Here is a 20659-nt window from a genome sequence, read left to right as displayed (position 1 = left end):
GTAAAATTATGTTTTAAACCAACAAACACCAAATGTGTAAAATGATAGCATAAACACAAAAGGGATGAAAAAAAATACTTGTTCTCACCACTGACTGCAATATCATCCCACCATCATAAATTGTGACAAACTATCTCAAAAATATCCGAAAAAAAAATCCAGGTTCTGCACCTTTTCCTGGATTTGACATAACAGACAAACCACTATCATCATTGGGAGAGACAAATTTAATACCACAATCTGTACAAAACTGCATTTTTCAGATTACATTGTACAGTTTTACAACCTCAGCACTGGAAGATGAAAAACGTTGAACCATCCTCAGAAACCACCTGAAACAATTAGAAATTATCGTAAACTTTTAGGAAACAAAACATCAGTTTTAAGATCACAGTTTAGTTTTACTCCTTAAACACAGGAAACTGATGGAGACCAAATCAAAAAGCCTTGGAAATAACATGAAAAACCTCAAGCAGCACTGATTAATGCCTCAGAAACGGTCTAAAAAGGTTAGAAAAACACTTGAAAACCTCTACAAAATGTCCATTATTGCAGCACATAGTGTAGACTTCGTCAACCATCAGAGGCTGTTGGGAAATACAAAACATTAGAAACAACCTGAAACACCTCAAGGACTTAGAAGACTTTAAAAAATATATATATAAAAAACATATTAAAAACTGTGCAAAAGAACAATTTTTGGAGCATGGTATGATGCACAGATATGTATAAGGGTCAACATCTGACACACTCAGATTTATAATTATCTTTTGGAATATTAACACAATAAGCAGATCACTAAGCACAAATATAAACTCCAATTAAAATGTGAACAACAGTCTGGTCAGAATAGAAATACCTAATGTACCCTTCCTAGATCAACAGACAACAGTCCAATCAGAAGTTTTCTATTGACGTGTGAGGGATGTGTAAAACTTTGATGTAAACACTTGTTCTGTCCAAACTAACATGGATATTTTTTCAAACAGATATTTTCTTTGTCCATTTTTAAAAAGAAATTCTGAGCAAAATATGGTGTGAGGCCATAGTTTTCGAATCTCTCCATTTTCCATTTCCACATGAACATAGAGAAAAATATGTGTTTTGCAAAATATCTGCATTAATGTGGACGGGAAAATGATCTAATGCAGTGGTTCCCAACCTTTTTCGGCTAGTGACCGCATTTTAACATCACAAATTTCTGGCAACCCCAAACATTCAAAATGGAGACTTTTTTTATTTTGCTAAATTTAATTTGTTTTTGATCATGTAATAATCATGTTGCAAATAAATGTTGATTTTAGATGACATTTAGTCTGTATAATGTATATTATTATGGACGGAGGCAGAAAAGCCAGGTGTAGATTACTGCACAAAATGAGAATTTGATTTTCCTTGGTCAGGATATGTACAGTCAGTCCAGCTTGGATTTACAAGGCTGACAATTAAAACTGAACAAACAAGAACTGAAACTATGAATTATGAAAGAGCTGCAGCATCTGAAACTGACCACAATGAACATTTGAAAGATAAACAGTACCACAGTGCTTCAGTTTCAGCTTCACAGTTTTATGATTGTCTCTCTCAACTCACCATATATTTTTTATTAGTAAGTTTTTATTTTTTATTTTTATCAATTACTAGAAATTTCAGGCGACCCCATTTGACTTCCAGGCGACCCCACGTGGGGTCCTGACCCCAAGGTTGAAAAACACTGATCTAATGAATTGTCCCTGGTTTGAATAAATCCTATGTTTCTGCGTGTTTGTCCTATGTCTGGAAACTTTAGGTGATGTGATGAGTTTCCAGAAGAAACAGAAACACAGAGGTAGAAAAATTCAACTTCTCTGTGGATCATACTACTCTTTAGTTGAAGACTTTAAAGATTTAAGGTCAGACTGTGACAGATTAACAGTAAACATCCACCATCTTTATATGGCTCTGAGACTGCAGATACCAGACATGTTCAGAGACTTCCTCAAATGAAAAAACAGAAGTCGAATGAAGATAAAGGAGATGAAGAATGTGATGAGAGTGAGTGAAGCCTCTGGGATTTACAGTGTGTTTAGGTTTCACATTTCATTTCTTCTTCCTCTTCCTGCCATCATCCACATGACTGAGCAGCAACATGTGAAACTTACATTTACAGTGAAATGAAAAATCCACTTTTAATGACTAATCTTACGTCTGTGTATTATTTAGCATTTATTTGATTATTTAATTTATTTATTTAGACAGGGACAATGCACAATACACATTAACCTTAAAAAGGAAGAATGTAGTGTGTCAGGTTGTAGCACTAGTGCTAATTTCCACCTTATTTTCATGTATATGTGTGCTGCATTTGTGTATCTACTTTTTTATTTACAATTATTTTATTAAAGTTTTTTAGTATTTATTTTATTTCTTTACTCCCTACGGTCACTTTCCTTCCTTTGTTTTAGTCTTAGCCTTATTTATCTGTCATGCACTTTGGATTTGGTACAAAGTGAGCCACATTAAGTTCAACATGTTGATTGATTGATCGACTGACTAATGGTAAAGACATGGCCATAACGCCTCTGCGTTGCCATAACAACCATAGCAGTTATGTGACACTGGGTTTCCTGTTAGCTTCATGCTAGCATTTAACCTCCACGGTCATCCATCCCATCGTTCATCTGCTGCTGCTGCTGCTGGTTGTCATGACAACGAAGCAGATTAAAACACATCAGAGTGAGACTTCATGCCTACATTTGGTCATTTTGGACTCACGAGTGTGTCTGCATGATCGCACAACTGCATGTGGTGGAGGATTGTGGTTGGATGATGAATGAGAGACTGTGTTAAAGGTCCTGTGTGTAAGATTCAGGAGGATTTAGGAGGATCTAATTGTAGACACGGAGCATAATCTTCATAATTATATTTTCATTAATGTATGTATATATATATCTACACACACACTGGGTCACCCACAGTTCACAATGTTTCTCCAGTAGCTATAACAGATTTCCTCTACTCATATAAAAAGAATTACAGAGAACAGGAAGTCTGTTATAGCTTATATTAAGACAGGTTCGATCCAGCATTAAACTCAACTACAGCTTCATTCGGGCAAAAACGGACCAAAATCCAACCTTCTCACTCACATGTGCCTGAAATCTGTTTTTTAAAAACAGTGTGAACAGCACAAATCACATGAACTCTGATCTTTTAAATTCTGTTCCAAACTGCTTCCATATGTGGTCCTGAATCAAGGACTGGTCTTTGGTAATCCAACCTCAGTCTGAACAATCACAAAGCAATTCATTTAACTGTTATGTCACTTGAAATGGAGATTTGACACAACTCTGCAAAGAAGGGGTTGTAAATCTCACATGCAATGAGGAAGTTAAAATGCAACATATACATGATTGCAGCTGTAAAATTAATCTAAAACATCAGATATACGTAATAGTAAAACACTGATAGGGACCCTTTTACTGCACAATGACTATTAATAAAACTTATAAATGGATGCTCCGATGAAACTGTGTTTATTTTGGTACCTGGCACTTTTCCAGCTTTTTAGACCCAATAACAAAAGAGAAATTTAAACATATTTCCCCTCAGTATGTACTTAATGATGACCTCAGATAAATGCTAAAAAAGTATACTATTGCTCTGAGCTATCCCAAAATTAGTGCATTTTTAATCAAATATTGGGGCCAAAAATAGGACCAAAATTGGGAAAGGAAAAGCTACCTAGGTGTCAGTGCATTTTATCTTGAAAACATCACTTGAAATGGTCTTATATACTGCTATAAATAAAGACACTGTGTTAAATTTGATGATCCTAGTGGTTTTTCTAATCCAGACATGCAGGTTTTTCATGAATCTCAGTCTCATTCCAGGTTTTGTATATAACCCATCATGTCTACTTGTGTTACATGCAGAACCTGCCCAGTTAAACACATATAAATCACAAATGATTTTGCAACAGCAGTCATTTTTGTGACACAATCCGCTTTGCATAATTTGTTAAATTCCTAAAATGTACCTGTGAGAGAATAAAGAGATATTCAAAAAAATAGTAGAGCATTATTTTCATGTCCTTTTGACCGTGTTACATGCAGATGTTTGTATTAAATATAATGGAAAATAATAATAATAATAATAATAATAATAATAATAATAATAATAATAATAATAATAATAATACAATGGAAAATGTGTTTTATCTGAAAAATAGTTTCTCTTTTATCTCAGTAAGTTTTTATTTTTAAAATAGACCCAAAGTGCTTCCAAACTTGCTTCATACAGTCTCTATCTGGTGTGAATTTTCAGCCCGCATGTCCTGCTTTTAGGGACCAGTTTCATAGAAGCACCCATATTTTAGCTAAGTAAGGTTATACTAACATGCATTTTAACTCCTCTGGGTGTGTGGATGTGGCTCAGTTCACACTAGAATTCACACCTGACAACAAGAAATACTCTGGGGGGACATTCCGCATTTTCTGTGGCCACCATCGGTCAGGGTGGGGGGTGTAAGGGGGTTGCAAATTCACAACTAGACATCATACACTTCATCTTAAACTGTTCTACTGTGGGACGGGGTAACACTGAATATCAAATTAATTCATTTAATCAACTTTTTGCTTTGTTATAATTGTGAAAAATGCCTAGATCATTATTACTTTGAAGACCTTTCCTGCTCAACAAAAATTCAACATGCAACCTATTTGCTTCTTGCAAGATATTAATAGTGAATGTTTTTCTCCAGTCACATTTAGCAAATTGTTTTAGTAAAGAAAGAGTAGTTTAGATCACATTTTGCAGCCAGAATAAATCAATTAAAATGGTAAATTGTCCATAAACTTGGGGAACAAATCAATAAATAAAATCAAGATGTATTTCTTGGTTTTTTTGCCGTATTGCCCAGCTCTATATTCTGCTGTTTCCTGGTAAAACATTATGTGGACCGCTGCAGACTTCCCATAAAAGTTATTTCTCATCACTGCATTAATGGGCACCTTTTTAAATCTCAGTTTCATTATATTTTAGTCTGTCCTGTTGCCTCTGTGTCAGACTAGGAGATTTCAGACTCAGAAATTCTCACTATGACATGACAGATTGCATACTTCTCCCTAAACAACCGCCACTTGCCGTCTTTCATCAGGAACGAGGTGCTAGCGGCCATTTTCCAGGAACAAGAATGTAAACAAATGTGTCAACAGCGTTCCGTACTGGCTGTGTTATGTTGGAAACGGCTAAAAAAGAAAGACCTGTGGACCTGTTCGCCGGTTGTTGATGAGTACAGTTTGGACTATCAATCCTTTAAAGAAAACCGGAGGTAAAAATAATCATGTTTACTGCTGTTGGTCAATGTCCCAAACATGACAGAACCAGAAAGAAAAAAATTCTAACATGCTAACACAGTAGTTTCCAACCTTTTTTGGCCCATGACCCTGTTTTAACATCACAAATTTCTGGTGACCCCGGACATTCAAAACTGAGACTTTTTTTTTGCTAAAATTAATCTGTTTTTGATCATGTAATAGTTTGCTATACTATGTTGCAAATAAATGTTAATTTTGGACGACATTTTGTCTATATAATGTATATTATTATGGACGGAGGCAGAAAAGCCAGGTGTAGATTACTGCACAAAGTGAGAATTCTAGTTTCCTTGGTCAGGATATGTACAGTCAGTCCAGCTTGGATTTACAAGGCTGACAATTAATACTGAACAAACAAGAACTCAAATTATGAATTATGAAAGAGCTGCAGCACCTGAAACCGACCACAATGAACATTTGAAAGATAAACAGTACCACAGTGCTTCAGTGTCAGCTTCAGAGTTTGTCATGTCTTTTATGTATTGGGATTGTCTCTGTCAACTCACCATATAAGTTTTTTTTGTTTTTGTTTTCTTCATCAATTACTAGAAATTTCAGGCGACCCCAAGGTTGAAAAACACTGTGCTAACATTTCTGTTTCGATGTTCAGGGGTGTCCACGATGAGCCATCATTTGTCCACTACGACACGGTACAACAGATTAGAGCTGCAACCGATTAATCAGCTCAAAGTGGTCCAAAAAAATAATTCAACCACAATTCTCCTGCATCAAAGCTTTGTTTCCTTCATTTCTCTGCTGTTAAACATTGGTTCCACTGTTGTGTTTCACACGGACGCTTATTGTGACGCACAAAGAAGATTCAATTCAGGAAAACTGCAATAGAATATTTCCCTTCAATCAATTCGAGTCGATTAATCAAATCGTGAATTTTTGCATTCGCTTCAAGCACCTAATTAATTAATCGGTTGCAGCTCTACAACAGATGAAACCAAACCAAAGCCATCCCCTACATTATCCAGAACACACAATAATTGGACTAATAACATGTAGCTGAACCTGGGATGAAGCTAAAGCAGTCAAATATATCATACTAAAACTTTTCTGTCATTTGATAACAAATGAAAATTAGTGGAAATGAAGAAAGTTACAAAACAGCTCGTCTTTTTTGGGAGAAATGGAAGAAGTTGGTATATGGTATATAAATATGAATAAGTGCAATGGAAACATATTTAATGAATACTTATGTGTCTGCATGAGGAATCTGCAGCATTCACTATATAAATACCAGAAACCAACAGATATGACATATGAGATGGAAAACAAAAGCAAACGCCTCCATGTATGAGGAGCTGCAGAAGCAAATGTTAGACAAAGGCTTTGACACAACATGAAAGAGTCTGAAACAACGTTATGATACACACCAGCGGCTCAGTTCAAGGCCAAGAACTAAAGAAGCTTCAGGTTTCTTTTGTGACAAATTCTCTACATCTTCCTTCTATCAGCTCAACAGCTGAAATTGTACATTTAACACCGAACCTACACTAAAAGACTTTAAAAAACTTAAGTGTGACTCACAGTTTTAGATCTTTTAAAAACTGTTAATCTTACAAGGTCTCAAGACCGAACTAGATTGTATGATCGTATGTATGAGTTGTGTTTTCTGAGTCAATTTTTTTGTGCTATAATCATTTAAGGTCTAGGTTCTTAACTCCAAAGAAGGAAAGTAGAAAATAATGGAGATGTACAGAGGTATTAAAATGACTAACAGCTCTGCCTGTAGGGGGGGCTGGAATGACTTAAAAGATTTAACCACAGAGAAAGAATAAAACAGAGCAAAAAGTGCAAATAAAACCCACATCCAGGAGTAAATGGTTATCTATTCATCATCATGTGCAGCATTAACATCACTCCTCTGCAGCAGAACACACACCAAACTGGATTCTGCTGCTGCACTGATGTTTGAATCAGATTTAATCAGCAGCCTCAAGTGAAGTTTGCTTCCTGTTTTGTGTTGGAGAGAGCATGACTATAGGTTTTTGACAATGTTCATGTGCCTTTTTGCATGGACTGAGGAACAAAGTTATGCTAATATTAAATAGGTGTGATTTTATGGACCGTCAAGTTGGTAGAAAGACTGACTTAAGTACACCTCAGACTGAGTTTAATGACCACATTGATGACCACGTGATTTTATTCTATCATTGTAACTTTGACTGCAGCATTAAAAAGTCTTGAAAAATTATCAGGCGTATGCCTTAACTGGCAAATTATTAAACATGGTGACAATGAAGCCGCTCTTCATATTCACATAACAAAACTGGATGGAAATATAAATTCACATTTTCTTTGGCTGATTTTCTTCTTAGTTTAGTTTGTTTCGAATATGCAACAAAAAATAATCCTACTTAGTCCTTATAAATAAAACGGATTATAAGAAAACAAAACAAACAAAACCAAAAACCTATACATAAAGATGAAAACAAAGCATGACTTCATTTGCATATTTGAAAAGGAGTGGGAGGAAGTAAAACTTATTTAATCCCACCACTTCTCCACACAACAGTCTATTGTTTAGCTTCCTATCAGCATAATATATGAAAAATCAAGTCACATACACACCTACATTGACATACCAGAAAAGTAAAAAAAATACATAAATAAATACATACATACATCCTTGAAGGCAACACAAAATGAATACACAATAAAGTAAACACTTCGACAAAGTGAACAACAACAGCAATCAAACAAAACATAATCAAATCGACACACGCAAAAAAAAAAAAAAACAAAGCAAAAAAAAAAAGTTTAAATTTGTGATGCAATTGGATGGAAACCTGCCTTATTCATGATTTAAAAGGGAATTTGCTTGATGAACTGTCATAATTACAAGCTGCTGTTTATATTTTTATTTTGGTGTCTCTTTTGTCTAATGGAAGGATGTACAGTTTTCTTAACATGTCTTTAATCTGTCATTATTCCAATGACGTGTGTCTAAGTCTAAAAACTGAGGGGCTGCACTGTTCCACTTGGCTGCGTATCTTAAGTAAATGCTGATAATATTCCTGCTGCCACCTCTGTTGACCTTTAACCCCCTGGCGCTGAGTCTGTTTGATGGAGCAGCGGCCGATCCAGATTCAGGTCCAGGATGCTGGACTGTGAATATCAGATAACGACGGCGGTAAACCTGTTGCACACTGCGAGGCTCTGCTTTCTGTCTCAGCTCTCTGAGTAAATATTAGGACAGATCTGAGAGCAGCTTCACAGTCAGAGCAGATCAGGTTACTGTCAGGTTTACATCTGTCCAAATCTGAGATCTAACATCTGTAGAACATCTACAAAACGTTACATCCAGATGTGGATTAGAGGCAAATCCACAAAATATATTTGAACCACTCCAAAGACTTTGGTCTAACGTCTCATGTGTGGTTAACAGCTGCAAAAACTAAATATTTTCAAATGTCTTACATACTACAATACCCATGAGTCTCAGCTGTTGTTGCCATGGAGAAGAGGCTCTGAGCTCTTTTCAAAAAGTGCAGTCTGTAAGAGATATGACTGGCTGAAAGTTACCAAAATTCTAAATAAAAGGAAAAATATAATGAAATCTGAGTTTTAAGATTCAAAGATTAAAAGATTTTTCTAGTTGTTATTTCATTAAATGCCTGGGACATATAGAGAACTGAGATACTGTTTCTCTCTCACCTTTAATTATTTAAATGCCATGCAATTAAAAAAAAAAAAGGGGGGGGGGGGGGCGGAATAAGTAAAATAAAATAAATAAATAAAAAAAAGTATGATAATTAAAGTGGCAAATAAACTATAATAGAATATACAAGATATAAATCAAACCTATTTGAAATAACAACAACAATGCAATAACTCTAATTTATATATAATTCAAGAAACAATCAGAAACAGGCCTTTTCCATGTTGTCACTTTATATGAACTAGGCTATATATTCACTGAATTTACAGAAAACATGCTACATCATAATGCAGTCGCGTTTTTGGCAGTACAATGCCATAGCTACTGACGTAAGAACTGAAGTGATTTTGGTTATTATCAAGAAAACATGGAAAATGGCTAGATATCAGCTCTGAAATTAAACTATTATGAGCTATTTTTGTTGTTATCATTATATTGTCCAAACTAATGTATCTTTAGATGTACCAGGCATTAAAATGAACAAGAAACTGAAGAAAACAAGGGGTGGTCTAATAATTTTTTCCACGACTGTATATATAGTTACCTGGATCCAATTGTTCAATGGGCTGGACTCAATCAGAATTATTATGCTCTTCCTGCCTCAGATCATGTGTGTCAGTTTTTCTAAGAAACATTGAACTGAATTATTCAACCAACCTGTTAACTTGTATTTATTTTATATATAAGGCTTGATCAATCTTTTTGAGCTTTCTGCAAAGACTAAATTTCTTCCTTTAATCAATCTGATCAAGTCTCATTTTCCAGACTACCAGATCTGGATTATTAGCGCTCTACACTGGACTGTATTCACTATGGAGATACTGGTTCAATGAAGACCATCAGGTGAAAAAGGTAAAGTGGAGTAACATGGACCAACAGGATAAACAATAAACTGGTTCTGACATGCAAGTACACCAATAAATGACAATTAGAATATTTTTGTTTGATGTTGACAGCTGTTTGAGAGATTATTTTCGCTTGTTTTTGTTTTACTTTACTGTGCTGAAAGAGGATTACAGGGATTTTAGGAGGATCTGACTGCACAAATACAAAATAGTAGTCATAAATATGTTTCTACTAGTCTATATTTACCTGAAAACGCATCCACATGTCGCAATTATCTACTGTAGAGGAGCGTGAGGAGGGTATTCAGCTGGTACTAGCTAGCACAGCTTCACTGGTAGTCAGTCCATATAACACATTAAACCTTTAATTAGAGGTCGACCGATTATCGGCCAGGCCGATTATCGGCACCGATATTTGGAAATTTGATGTATATCGGCATCGGCCTTTTTTTAATCCGATGGGCCGGTATTAAGAAATCAATTTGATTACAGATCCTTTTTTTTTTTTTTTTAAACAATCTCTTTTTAAGATGTGACCCAGCTAAAAATGACCAGTATCAGGATGTCAGATTGTGGTCATATCATACAGCTCTACTCTCAGTCTTTACTTAATGAGGAGAAAATACGGAGGATGTAATAATGAGGCGATAATAACAATGTGACGGCGGCTGAATCCTCCGACTTTGACTCGACCTTCCTTTATGTCTATTTTTATCCCAACAGCTGCTGAGGTTAATTCTGAGACTACACTCACACTCCTCACCTGTCTCTGTTACCTCAATGTCAGGTGGAGTTTGTCTCCTCTCTGTAAGACCTGAGCTCCTCTGGAAACATCAGTTGTGACAATTCCAAGCATTTCTTAAAAATTGATAATGTGTTATTTTTGACACACTTTTGGATTTTTTCTGCATCTTTATTGTCATCGTGAACAGTTATTGATGTACGAGTCATGCATGAGGCTGCAATATTATAATCTTCTTCTTCTTCATATTAGATTGATAAAACGTGAGTTTTAATTGGTTTGCACAGAAACAACCTGTACAAAGTACGTAAGTGGGCCTGGCCAAGCGAAAGTGAACATCAGGGGCAATTTTTTTTTTTCTAGAACAATATTTTTTGTTACTCAGCATGAAAGATATATATCTCTTGTTTCTAAAATTGTGTTTATTTAATTTGTACCTGAATTACAACTGGATATAGAAGAAAATATGAGATTGCAGTGTAAATTAAGAACAGCAAAAGGTTGTAAATGAATGTATACAGCATAAATTCAGAATGTAAACAGCGATGTGTAAATAAGTATGCTCAAATTATATGCCTGTGTCTAGTCTTATACTTCATAACAATAAAGTACTATAATAATTTTGAATGTTATTATTAAAAAAAACAGCAGAAAGATGTGTATTAATACAAATCTTTCTCCTGTTTTGAAACATATGTCGCCCAAGACTGATAATTTTTTAGTAACTTAATAAAATCTTTTATTATTATTCTGGTGCATCACACTGAACAAACACCTCACTCCATTACTTTTTAGATTCTCACTTCATTACCAGGAATTAATGTCTTTGAAAACTAAAATACAAATGATATCAGTTTCATTTTTGGATAAAATGTACTCTCATATGTTAAGAAAAGCGTGGTATGCTAAATATTTTCACTTTCCTTGAGGAACAGCACTTTTTGGTATTTTTTCCAAACCTTGAATAACTACTGTATATTCTTCCTCACTCAGTTACTTTGTCAATGATGATAAAGTCATGTTTTTATTAAATATTTGGTTATTATTTGTTGATGGCATGTTAAAGTATTTGCTTAGACCTACAATTTGAGCCATTATGGGTGCTGCTAAATTAATTTTTAAAAACAGATGGAACGATTTGCTTTCTCACTCTGTTACTCGCTCGGCCAGGCCCAAGTATATATTTCTGAGAGTGTACATAGTCCCTTCTGCTGCACAAAAGAAAACAAAACAAAAGAAAAAAGTGAATGAGGGTGAAGCCAAAAGAACAGCAGCAAACCGATACTGAAGAAGAAAAGCAGCAGCATCACACCTTTAACGTCTGAAACCACCAACACCACAAACCGACCAATCAGAGCAGTCCATTCTCTGGTCTGAGTGAGTGGGCGGAGCCAGCACTTAGGCTTCCGTTCACTGAATAGCCTATTTCTGTCACCACTTCCTCTGACATCATCAATATGTCATCTACAGGAAGCTGTGGTTAGCTAATAGTTAGTGCCCACGCTATCTGAGCTCACAGACACAATACATGAATTCTATCTATAAATGCACAATTTAAAAACACACCATTAGAACTTATCTGAGAAACACAGACATATATAACAATGATTCCCACAGAGCTGAGGGATTCTAATCTTCACTTATTAAATGACCAATGATCACCATGGACAATTTTATTTGAAGGTTTCTTTTCCTCAATTTGAAAATATGAGATTAGACGATTACACAGATTAGTGTTTACCGATTGTATACTACCAGCCACCGGTAACTAAAAGCATTGACTGGTATAAAATGTTTAATAACTTTTAAACCACTGATCTTGTCAATACATTGAAATAATTCAGGTAAAATGTAGTTTATCAGCTTTTTACTGGCATCAGATATGACCCGTTTGGACTTTTAGAGGCTCCGTAGTGAACATGGAAACAATATCATGTTCAGAAACATTGACTAACCGGTAAAACCTATGTTGTAGACACATGAAACTGGTGGCAGAAGCTTGTTATTTTATTGAAAAGGTCACTCTTATCTCAGAGTTCTCTGTTGTAACATAATTGCCTTTGTTTAACTTTTATAAACATACTCATGACTAGTAAATTAAATGTCGGGAAATACTTGCTTTTCAAAGATAAATCACTTAGGAAAGGTTAGATGTAGAGAAAATTATTTGGAAGTCACCACAAAAATAGTTCTAGGTATCTGTATAAAAACAACAATTCCTATTGTTTAGACATTAGTCTGCACTATTGCTGTAAAAAATTTAAGAAAAAATAACTGGAAAAAAAATAGCTCTAGGTAGGGGTGAGCGATATGGCAAAAATATCATATCACAATTTTTAAAAAATAAAATCACAATCTCGATTTCAGCCTGATGCTTTACATTGATCTTTGAAACTAATTTTGAAGTTTCTGAACAGTGCAACCAAACAATTTCCCTCTGTAAAACATAGCCCTAAAAGAACAAAATAAAACCAACAATTTAGCCTAAAGAACCTTCCAGAACATTTTTTAATTTAAATAGCTTGTCCAATTTTGCCAGCATGTGCCAAGAACATAAACATACAAAATGTAAACAACAACACTCTGATTAAGTGCACGTTTGCAACATAAAAATAATGCCCCTTAAACAAATGTCCTGCCCCCTCAAATTAAAGATTCCAAAGGTAGGGAAAAGGAAAATGAACTGCACAACAGCAGGAGACTTAAGTCTTAAGTTTCACTTTCAATTTATACGGTCGTATTATATGGTCATATGGTGTGTGCGTACTCATGGTGGGGTACATACAGTATGGAACCTCCCCCCATAACCCCCCCTGAATTCCACGATCTTTCTGCTTTGTCAGATCGTTGATACGTTTTAATCCTTCACGATCTAATATCATCATATCGCACACCCCTAGTTGTGGGTCTTTAATGGGTAACTAACAATGTAAAATGATATTATATCAGCAGATTTCACTATTTAGGTATGAATTTACACAGGCCCAGTATCAACCACTACAGTGATTAACTTTCATCCTGCCTGTTTGATGCTCTTTGTGTGTCATGGGTATATTATGTAGGTTGGGGCCATCCATCCATAAATCATGACGATTCACAACATGAATCAGAGTTTCTCACTTCTTACTAACTGTAAGTGAGTTAAAACCAAATTATAGGTTTTCTTCTTGTTTTCTCTGCTTTCTGGAGGCTTAAGTTGTGTATAATGGTTTTCTATTGTTGTTTGACTAGAAACTGCATTTTTGCACCATGTTGGATCCACACTAGTCCACATCTCCCTGTATGTACAGCTGCAGTGTTTTCATTCATTATCTAGACTGTAAAAGCCTAATTTGTCTCTAAAACAGCCCAAAAGGTCACTAACTGAGTAATTCTTTATCATTATTTCTTCAGCTGCAGCAAAAAATATGTTACAGAACCTCTGAAAATTAATGTTTAAATGCAACCTTGTCAGTATGGACAGACGCTAAAGCAGGGGTTTAGTTCAGGGGCCACAGGCAGCACAATTTAATCTGAAGTGGGCCAGACCAGTAAAATAATAACGCCAAATTGTTCTCTTTGTTTTAGTACAAAAAGTAAAATTAAGTTATGAAAATGTGTATGTATACAGACAATCCTTTCACACACACCCCCCCCAAAAAAAGGGACTAACCTGACTAACCATGAACCTGAAATAATTTTAATACGTGCAATTTTTCCAATATTTTGCCTCAGTTTATCATTTACACATGCGCACTACAACTTACAGATCAAAGTGGATGTACAAGGACACAAAATATCTAGTAACAGGCAGAATATTGTTAAAATTGCACTTATTTTCTGAAGAACTCTCAGGTTGTTCATAATCGTTCATCTTACTCACATTTTTTGTGAAAGGATAGTTTGTAAATGTAAACATCTCCATTATGGCTTTTTACTTTTTCAATTTTTTACAAGAAGAGAAAAAGAAAAATTTGGAGTAAGAGTCATTATTTATGTGTTGTTACATTATTATTTTACTAGTGTGGGTCGTATATTTGACATCCCTGCACTAGAGCATCCCTTGAACCTGACTGAAATAATCTCACCAGCCTATAGCGACATATAACAACAGCATTAATGCTGCAAACCACACTGGTTAGTGCAACGCCCCATAACTGCTAATGTTGATGACAAAATCTATGCGATCCTTCTCAAAAAAAGGAGAAATTACAATTGATCAGCCTATGAGACCTATATGTCCTGTCTTCATTTAGATCCACAAAATGTGCAGTCATAAAGTTGCTTTGGTGAAAGGGTTGGCAGCTCAGATCTACATTACTATAGCGAGAAAGGGATGAAAGTACACATTGATCAGTTTGTCACAGTAACAAACAGAAAGACTCACACAAAGCATCTGATGATTTGACAAATTACTAACTTTTTTTTTATAGAATATTACATTTGTGAGGAAATCATGTTATAGGCTTCAAAGCATTATTAATGTTATGTAGACTGTTACCTGGGGGTCTTTGGAGGACCCACTCAGTTCATCCTGAGCCACATGTAGGCTCCTGATTTTTTAGTTAATGGAATTATGCATTTTTAAAACATGTCCCTGTGGTCTACATAAACTGTAAATGCTATGCTTGGGTCTGAATTCTTCATTAATTCAACTCCACAGGTCCATCTTCAACCCTATTTCTGAGTAATGACACCAGAAAGATCATTTTGAGCGCTGGCCCTTTAAATGCAAATGAGCCACTTCACATCCCACCCCCTCCAGGTTGTCGGCTGTGCTGCTCTGTCCCGTTTCTCCGTACTCTGAGAAATGTTTGTCGGAAGTCTTGGCCTTATATGTGCAAATGTCATGATGTTACTAGTTATAAAACATAACAAATTAAGCAGGAATTAAAAAAGGTTGTAGAAATCCACTCAATTTTTGCAAAAAATGAATATAAAGATAGCTTTGCAGCACCTGGAGGGTTCAAATTCAAACTTTTTGAACTATTAGGGTCCAAATACACAAATAAAGGTACCAAAGATTAAAAAAAAGGAGGTTCAGCAAAATATGACCCCTTTAACAGGTCAACCTTAAACGATGGTAACAACATTAACCTCAAATGTTTTAATATTATCATTAACACTAAGTTCATCTCATTGAGTTGGTTCATTCATAATAGCAGCTGTGGAACTTGAGGTTAAAAATAAATGGCAGAGTAATTCCAGTATTTCTGTAATACTGGAATTACTTGTAAAACAGTTTCAAACTAGATACTATTATTCAGCTGAGCCACATTAAAGATCAGACATTAGACATTTATTAACAGTACTCAGAATTGTTTTAACTACTTTTTGCTAATTCTGTTTGTTTATATGTGTGCGTGCGTGCGTGCGTGCGTGCGTGCGTGATTGCTGCCATCTTTGACTGAACCATTTAATGTGTATGTAAATATTATCTGTGGTTCTAAGGACTCTCTTGTTAATGGGACACCCTGACCAAATAAAGAAATGAAAAACTATTGTGGCTCAACCAGTAAAGACCTAGATCTGCTTTCTTTCTCTTTTTTGTTTTTTTTACATTTAACTTTTCCAAAGTGATTTATCATCATTTATTACAATGCTATCCGCTGCATTTTGCATTTTTCAGAGAAAATCAGATATTTTCCTGTACCTAACTAACTGACCATGCTAATGTTCATAAAAGATCAGAGTAAACAATTACATCAAAACAGAGATCACTGAAGAAAGTAACCTTTCCAGCAAAACACGTCAAAAGCTGAACATAAAAACAAGCATCTACAACCAGTGCTATTTGTCAAACTATGGGTTTTACTGGTGAATTGATATTGCAGAGGATGATACTGTTTCCATGTTCAGTACGGAGCCTCTGATCGTCCAAACAGCTCATATTTGATGCCAGTAAAAAGCTGAGAAACTGCATTTTACCTTAATTAATATAATGTATGGATAGAATTAGTGGTTTTAAAGTTATTCCACATGAGCTGTTAAGGTCTTTGAGGGTTAATTGACGAGTTTTGTCGAGTCAAGTAGAGAACTTTTTTATCTCACATAGTTTCATTCACCTCTTTACTGAGAAGAAAGAAGTGAAAATATTCTTTTCTGCCTCAGTTGAAGCACTGTATAATGTTTCACAATGTGTTTACAACGTGCCTCATTCATGCATTCACCAGTGAATGAGCCACTTGGAGAAACTTGAGGTTCAGTGTTCTGCTCAGTGACAGAGAATGGGACTGAACAGTGAAACTTTGATTTTGCGGACAACCTCCTGCTCCTCCTGAGCTTAAGTCGCCCCAACCAAAGTAAGCACAGTCTGTGACGACAACTGACGGAGGGCGGAGCCAGACTCATACACAGACACACTTGTCAAAGAACCTATACTAAAAGATCATCCTTCCTGCAGTTTCCTCACACAGAAACACTCCTCTGACACGCTGGACTGAAAACTATCAGTAAAACGCACCACAGTTCCACCTTTTTGCTTCCACACACCAGCCGCTTTTACACAGCACTTCTGTTACAGGAATATTTCACCTTTACAACGTCTGTGTAAACAAAATGGTGGGATCATTTGGCCTTTATTGCGGCTTTGTAACGCCTGTGGAGGTAGTAACAACCATGATAAAGGTGGAATCATGATTCCGGAACACTATGTAAAAGGAACACCTTTCGTTCTGCAACCAAGGTGTGATGTTTGATGACCCCTGCACCTGAGAAACAGTGGGCGCTTATGGAGGCACTAGCATGGGTTCTGCGGCAGCCGCCCAGGTGACGCAGCTTCATGCAAGGGATGCTGCGGCTATGTGCCACTGGTGCTGTGGTTACATGCCATTTTCACCTGTGGTACGAAGCCGTGGGACCCATCACATGTAGCCACGTCACCCCGGGCAGATACTGCAGAAATATCCATATGTAAATGGTAAATGGACTACAGTGCCTTACATTCACCCATTCACACACACACCAACCACCGACCCTTTGGTCACTGGACGACCCGCTCTACCAACTGAGCCACAGCCGCCCTAAATGCTGCGCTGCGTCTCCACCCCTTTGATTTCAGAATGCAGGTCCACTGTGTAAAAGTCCACCTGTCTCACCTCTGTTACTCCTTTGGCTTGGCTGTGGAAAAAAGCTGGGATCACCATCTCACCTTTTTTCCAGGATCTCTGTGTAAAAGCAGCTATTCTGTTGTTATTTCTCTTACCTGAGGCTGTGTTGCCATTGGAAACCAGGTGATGATGATGATGATCACTTCTGTCCAATGCGCTGTGAGAACTGACACACACAGTGAACACACTCACACACACCAACCACACACACATACACTCCATGTCTGGAGAGAGAAACAAAACATTAGTTCAGTTGAAGTTAGTGCTAAACATCCAAGAAACACTAAAGATAAAGTATGTGCAAGTGCCTGTCGATGCAGGAAAAGAAACTCACGGAACTACATGATGTTTTTTAACCCAAATGAAAAAAAAAATGTTAATTTTTACAACCATATATCTTCAAATTGTTTTCACCTTCTTGCAACTAAACCTCGAGTTTGTAGTTTTACTGTAGTTCTATCAGATCCAGAGGCTATTTGGTCCTATAGCTGCTGAGCTCAAAACACCATATCATGCACAGATCCTTCACCCCCCCCCCACCCCCCCATCAGACTGTAGTCCAATGACCGATGGAAGTTTGTTTCATTTTCTTTGTTTTTCTTGAGCTGATGAAAAAATTTACTTTTTTCCCAGAGGATAAATAAAGTTCATCTGTTTCAGCCTAATGGATCATTAGCATTATTGTGGCTAGGCTAGCAGGTTTATATCAATGCTAAAGGTGCTTATTTTATTCACTTTACCCTGCAGGACTTTGTGGAAAGTGTTTAACGGCAGCTGTAAAGTCATGATGTCTGACTTAAAACTAAACGCTGGATAGAGTTTAGCTGCAGATGAAGCATGAATGACTGTCTGTGTCATCCCAAGTGGGCGTGTAAGAGACATCCTACTTTTTGGACAAACAACTTATGAGCATTAATGTATGCATTATGATCATTCCTCCACATTAAGCAGAGCTCTAAAAAGAGTATTCATTGATTTACATGCAGATACTTTGTTCTTGTTTATCTGCACCCATGTACAAAGTCTTTCAAACACATAGTTAATGTTGTGAAAAGGTTAGCTTTAACACAAACTATGATCTTTTCTTTAACAGCTGCTTATTGACCATACGGACACGAGAGTGGCATCAGTCTGAATGTGTGTTAGGATGTTTCTGAGCTGTGTGAAGAAAAAAAAAAAATGTTAACATGGGTTTATAGTATTCAATACTATCTATGCAAACTTTAAGTGAAACTAGATGTGGAAGTATTCAGATGGTTTTCCTCTTTAAATAACTCACTGGAAAATGCACCGTCACAAAACTAAAAATAGGTCTATTTATATTTTTTCATCCAAAGTTCACTTCTTGTGAATACATGGCTCTGATGGGACAGTGACACTACAAAAATATCATAATCTAACAGAATATGATGCATTATAAAACATACAGAGACCATTTAACTGCACAATGTCAACGTTTACTTCCCATACTTTGTATATGTCTGGCTGATAATGTATACTTTTAATGAATTTTAAGGTGAATTCATAACTTTTACGCGTAGTAGAGTATTTTCACAGTGTGTTAGCGTTGAATAAAAATACTAAAATACTTTTAACAAAACAGATTATCATTTAGAGACACATCCAGGCAAGTAAGGGAGGAACAGTTGTGGTATGGGAAGTGTCTAAAGATGTCAAACAAATGTAGGACAGTAAAAGTACAATATTTGCCTCTGGGATGTAATGAAGTAAAAGAGGAAATAATTAAAGTACCTCAAATTTAGACCAAATTACTTAGTTTTTTCATATACAAAGTACAATAGAAACCAGCTGAGTATGTGATATGATCATATTTCATACGTCATAAAATTCTGACTTGTGTTTAAAAAGAAAAAAGAAAAAACAGGCTGTGGAGGCGTTCACTGTCATTCAGCTGAAACAGGAACAGGAAAATCACGTCTGAAGAATGTGTTTCGTGTTAAACAGCAGAAAAATACGAACACACCTGTATCACCATATTAATCAACTAATCAATACTATGCAGGTTTATCCATGAGCTGCATCTCAGTGTCAATAAATCTGTTTATTTGGGTTTTATTGGTCAAATGAAGTTAGTTTGTGTTTTGTTTTACTGTGTTAAATCGAATATATTTAATGTTTAATCGGATTGGGGTCAGAGGTCAGGCAGCTGCTCACTTTCCCACCAAACATCTCTGCAGCTCCAAACAAACTTTCACTACGGCGAATATGAATCAAACTGTGCACAAACAACCCGAAAAAACAAACTGCCGCAAACATCACTCACCTCCGCAGCCGCCGCCCCGCACTAATCCATCGATCCGATCAGATATATGTCCAAGGCTGATCGATAAGACACAATAAATAAGTAAAGGAAGAGTCCGTGGATCAGTCAGATGTTTGTTTCCTCTCTTCTCCACCCTCAGAACTCTACCAACTGTCTGCGGCGCACCAGAGGTCCGCCTGCGATGCGTTCAGGACGCCGCCACAAAGTCAGAATTTACACCATCCGATACGCAAAATGAGGTCTTGACTTATTGAAAGCAGTAAAACTGGTAAAATTACGGAAGAGGATTAGGGACAAAAAGGCCAATATTTTTTTTATTTTTTTTATTATTATTATTTTGAGAAAAAAAAGTCAGAATTCTGAGATTAACCCTTTCATGCATAGTGGTCACCACAGTGGACAGTTACTCTACAGCTTTAATCTTGTATATTCATGGGTTTTGTTGTTTTAGTTCCATATCAACCAACACAGTGGACACTTATGCATCATCTCATAAACTGCAATTCATACCATTATTGTAACTTTGCTGTTCTTGGTTGGTTCTTGAGTGGAAATCAGTTGTTAATATTTATTTTTTGCATATTATTTCCATGAAGTGAGAAATAACTAGTATTACAATATGTTACAGGGTGGGGAAGCAAAATTTACAATGAACATTTAGTTGTTTTTTCTC

The 20659-nt window shown here is 36.1% G+C and overlaps 1 protein-coding gene across 2 annotated transcripts in view; it reads right to left on the bottom strand.

The window, feature by feature from the left end:
- LOC115433514 (stromal interaction molecule 1-like) overlaps positions 1 to 20140 on the bottom strand; it is a 48636-nt gene extending 28496 nt beyond the window's left edge. For both annotated transcript variants that reach the window (XM_030154977.1, XM_030154978.1), the window contains exons 1-2: positions 19987 to 20140; positions 17798 to 17926 (exon numbers count right to left, since the gene is read on the bottom strand). In XM_030154977.1, the coding sequence (XP_030010837.1) occupies positions 17798 to 17924 (127 nt within the window). In that variant the 5' untranslated portion in view covers positions 17925 to 17926; positions 19987 to 20140. The remainder of the gene's footprint in view (positions 1 to 17797; positions 17927 to 19986) is intronic.
- Positions 20141 to 20659: the final 519 nt, after the last annotated feature.

Source organism: Sphaeramia orbicularis, chromosome 14 (genome assembly GCF_902148855.1).
Source record: "Sphaeramia orbicularis chromosome 14, fSphaOr1.1, whole genome shotgun sequence".
NCBI classification, from domain to species: domain Eukaryota; kingdom Metazoa; phylum Chordata; class Actinopteri; order Kurtiformes; family Apogonidae; genus Sphaeramia; species Sphaeramia orbicularis.
This window is presented reverse-complemented; position numbering and strand designations above follow the sequence as displayed.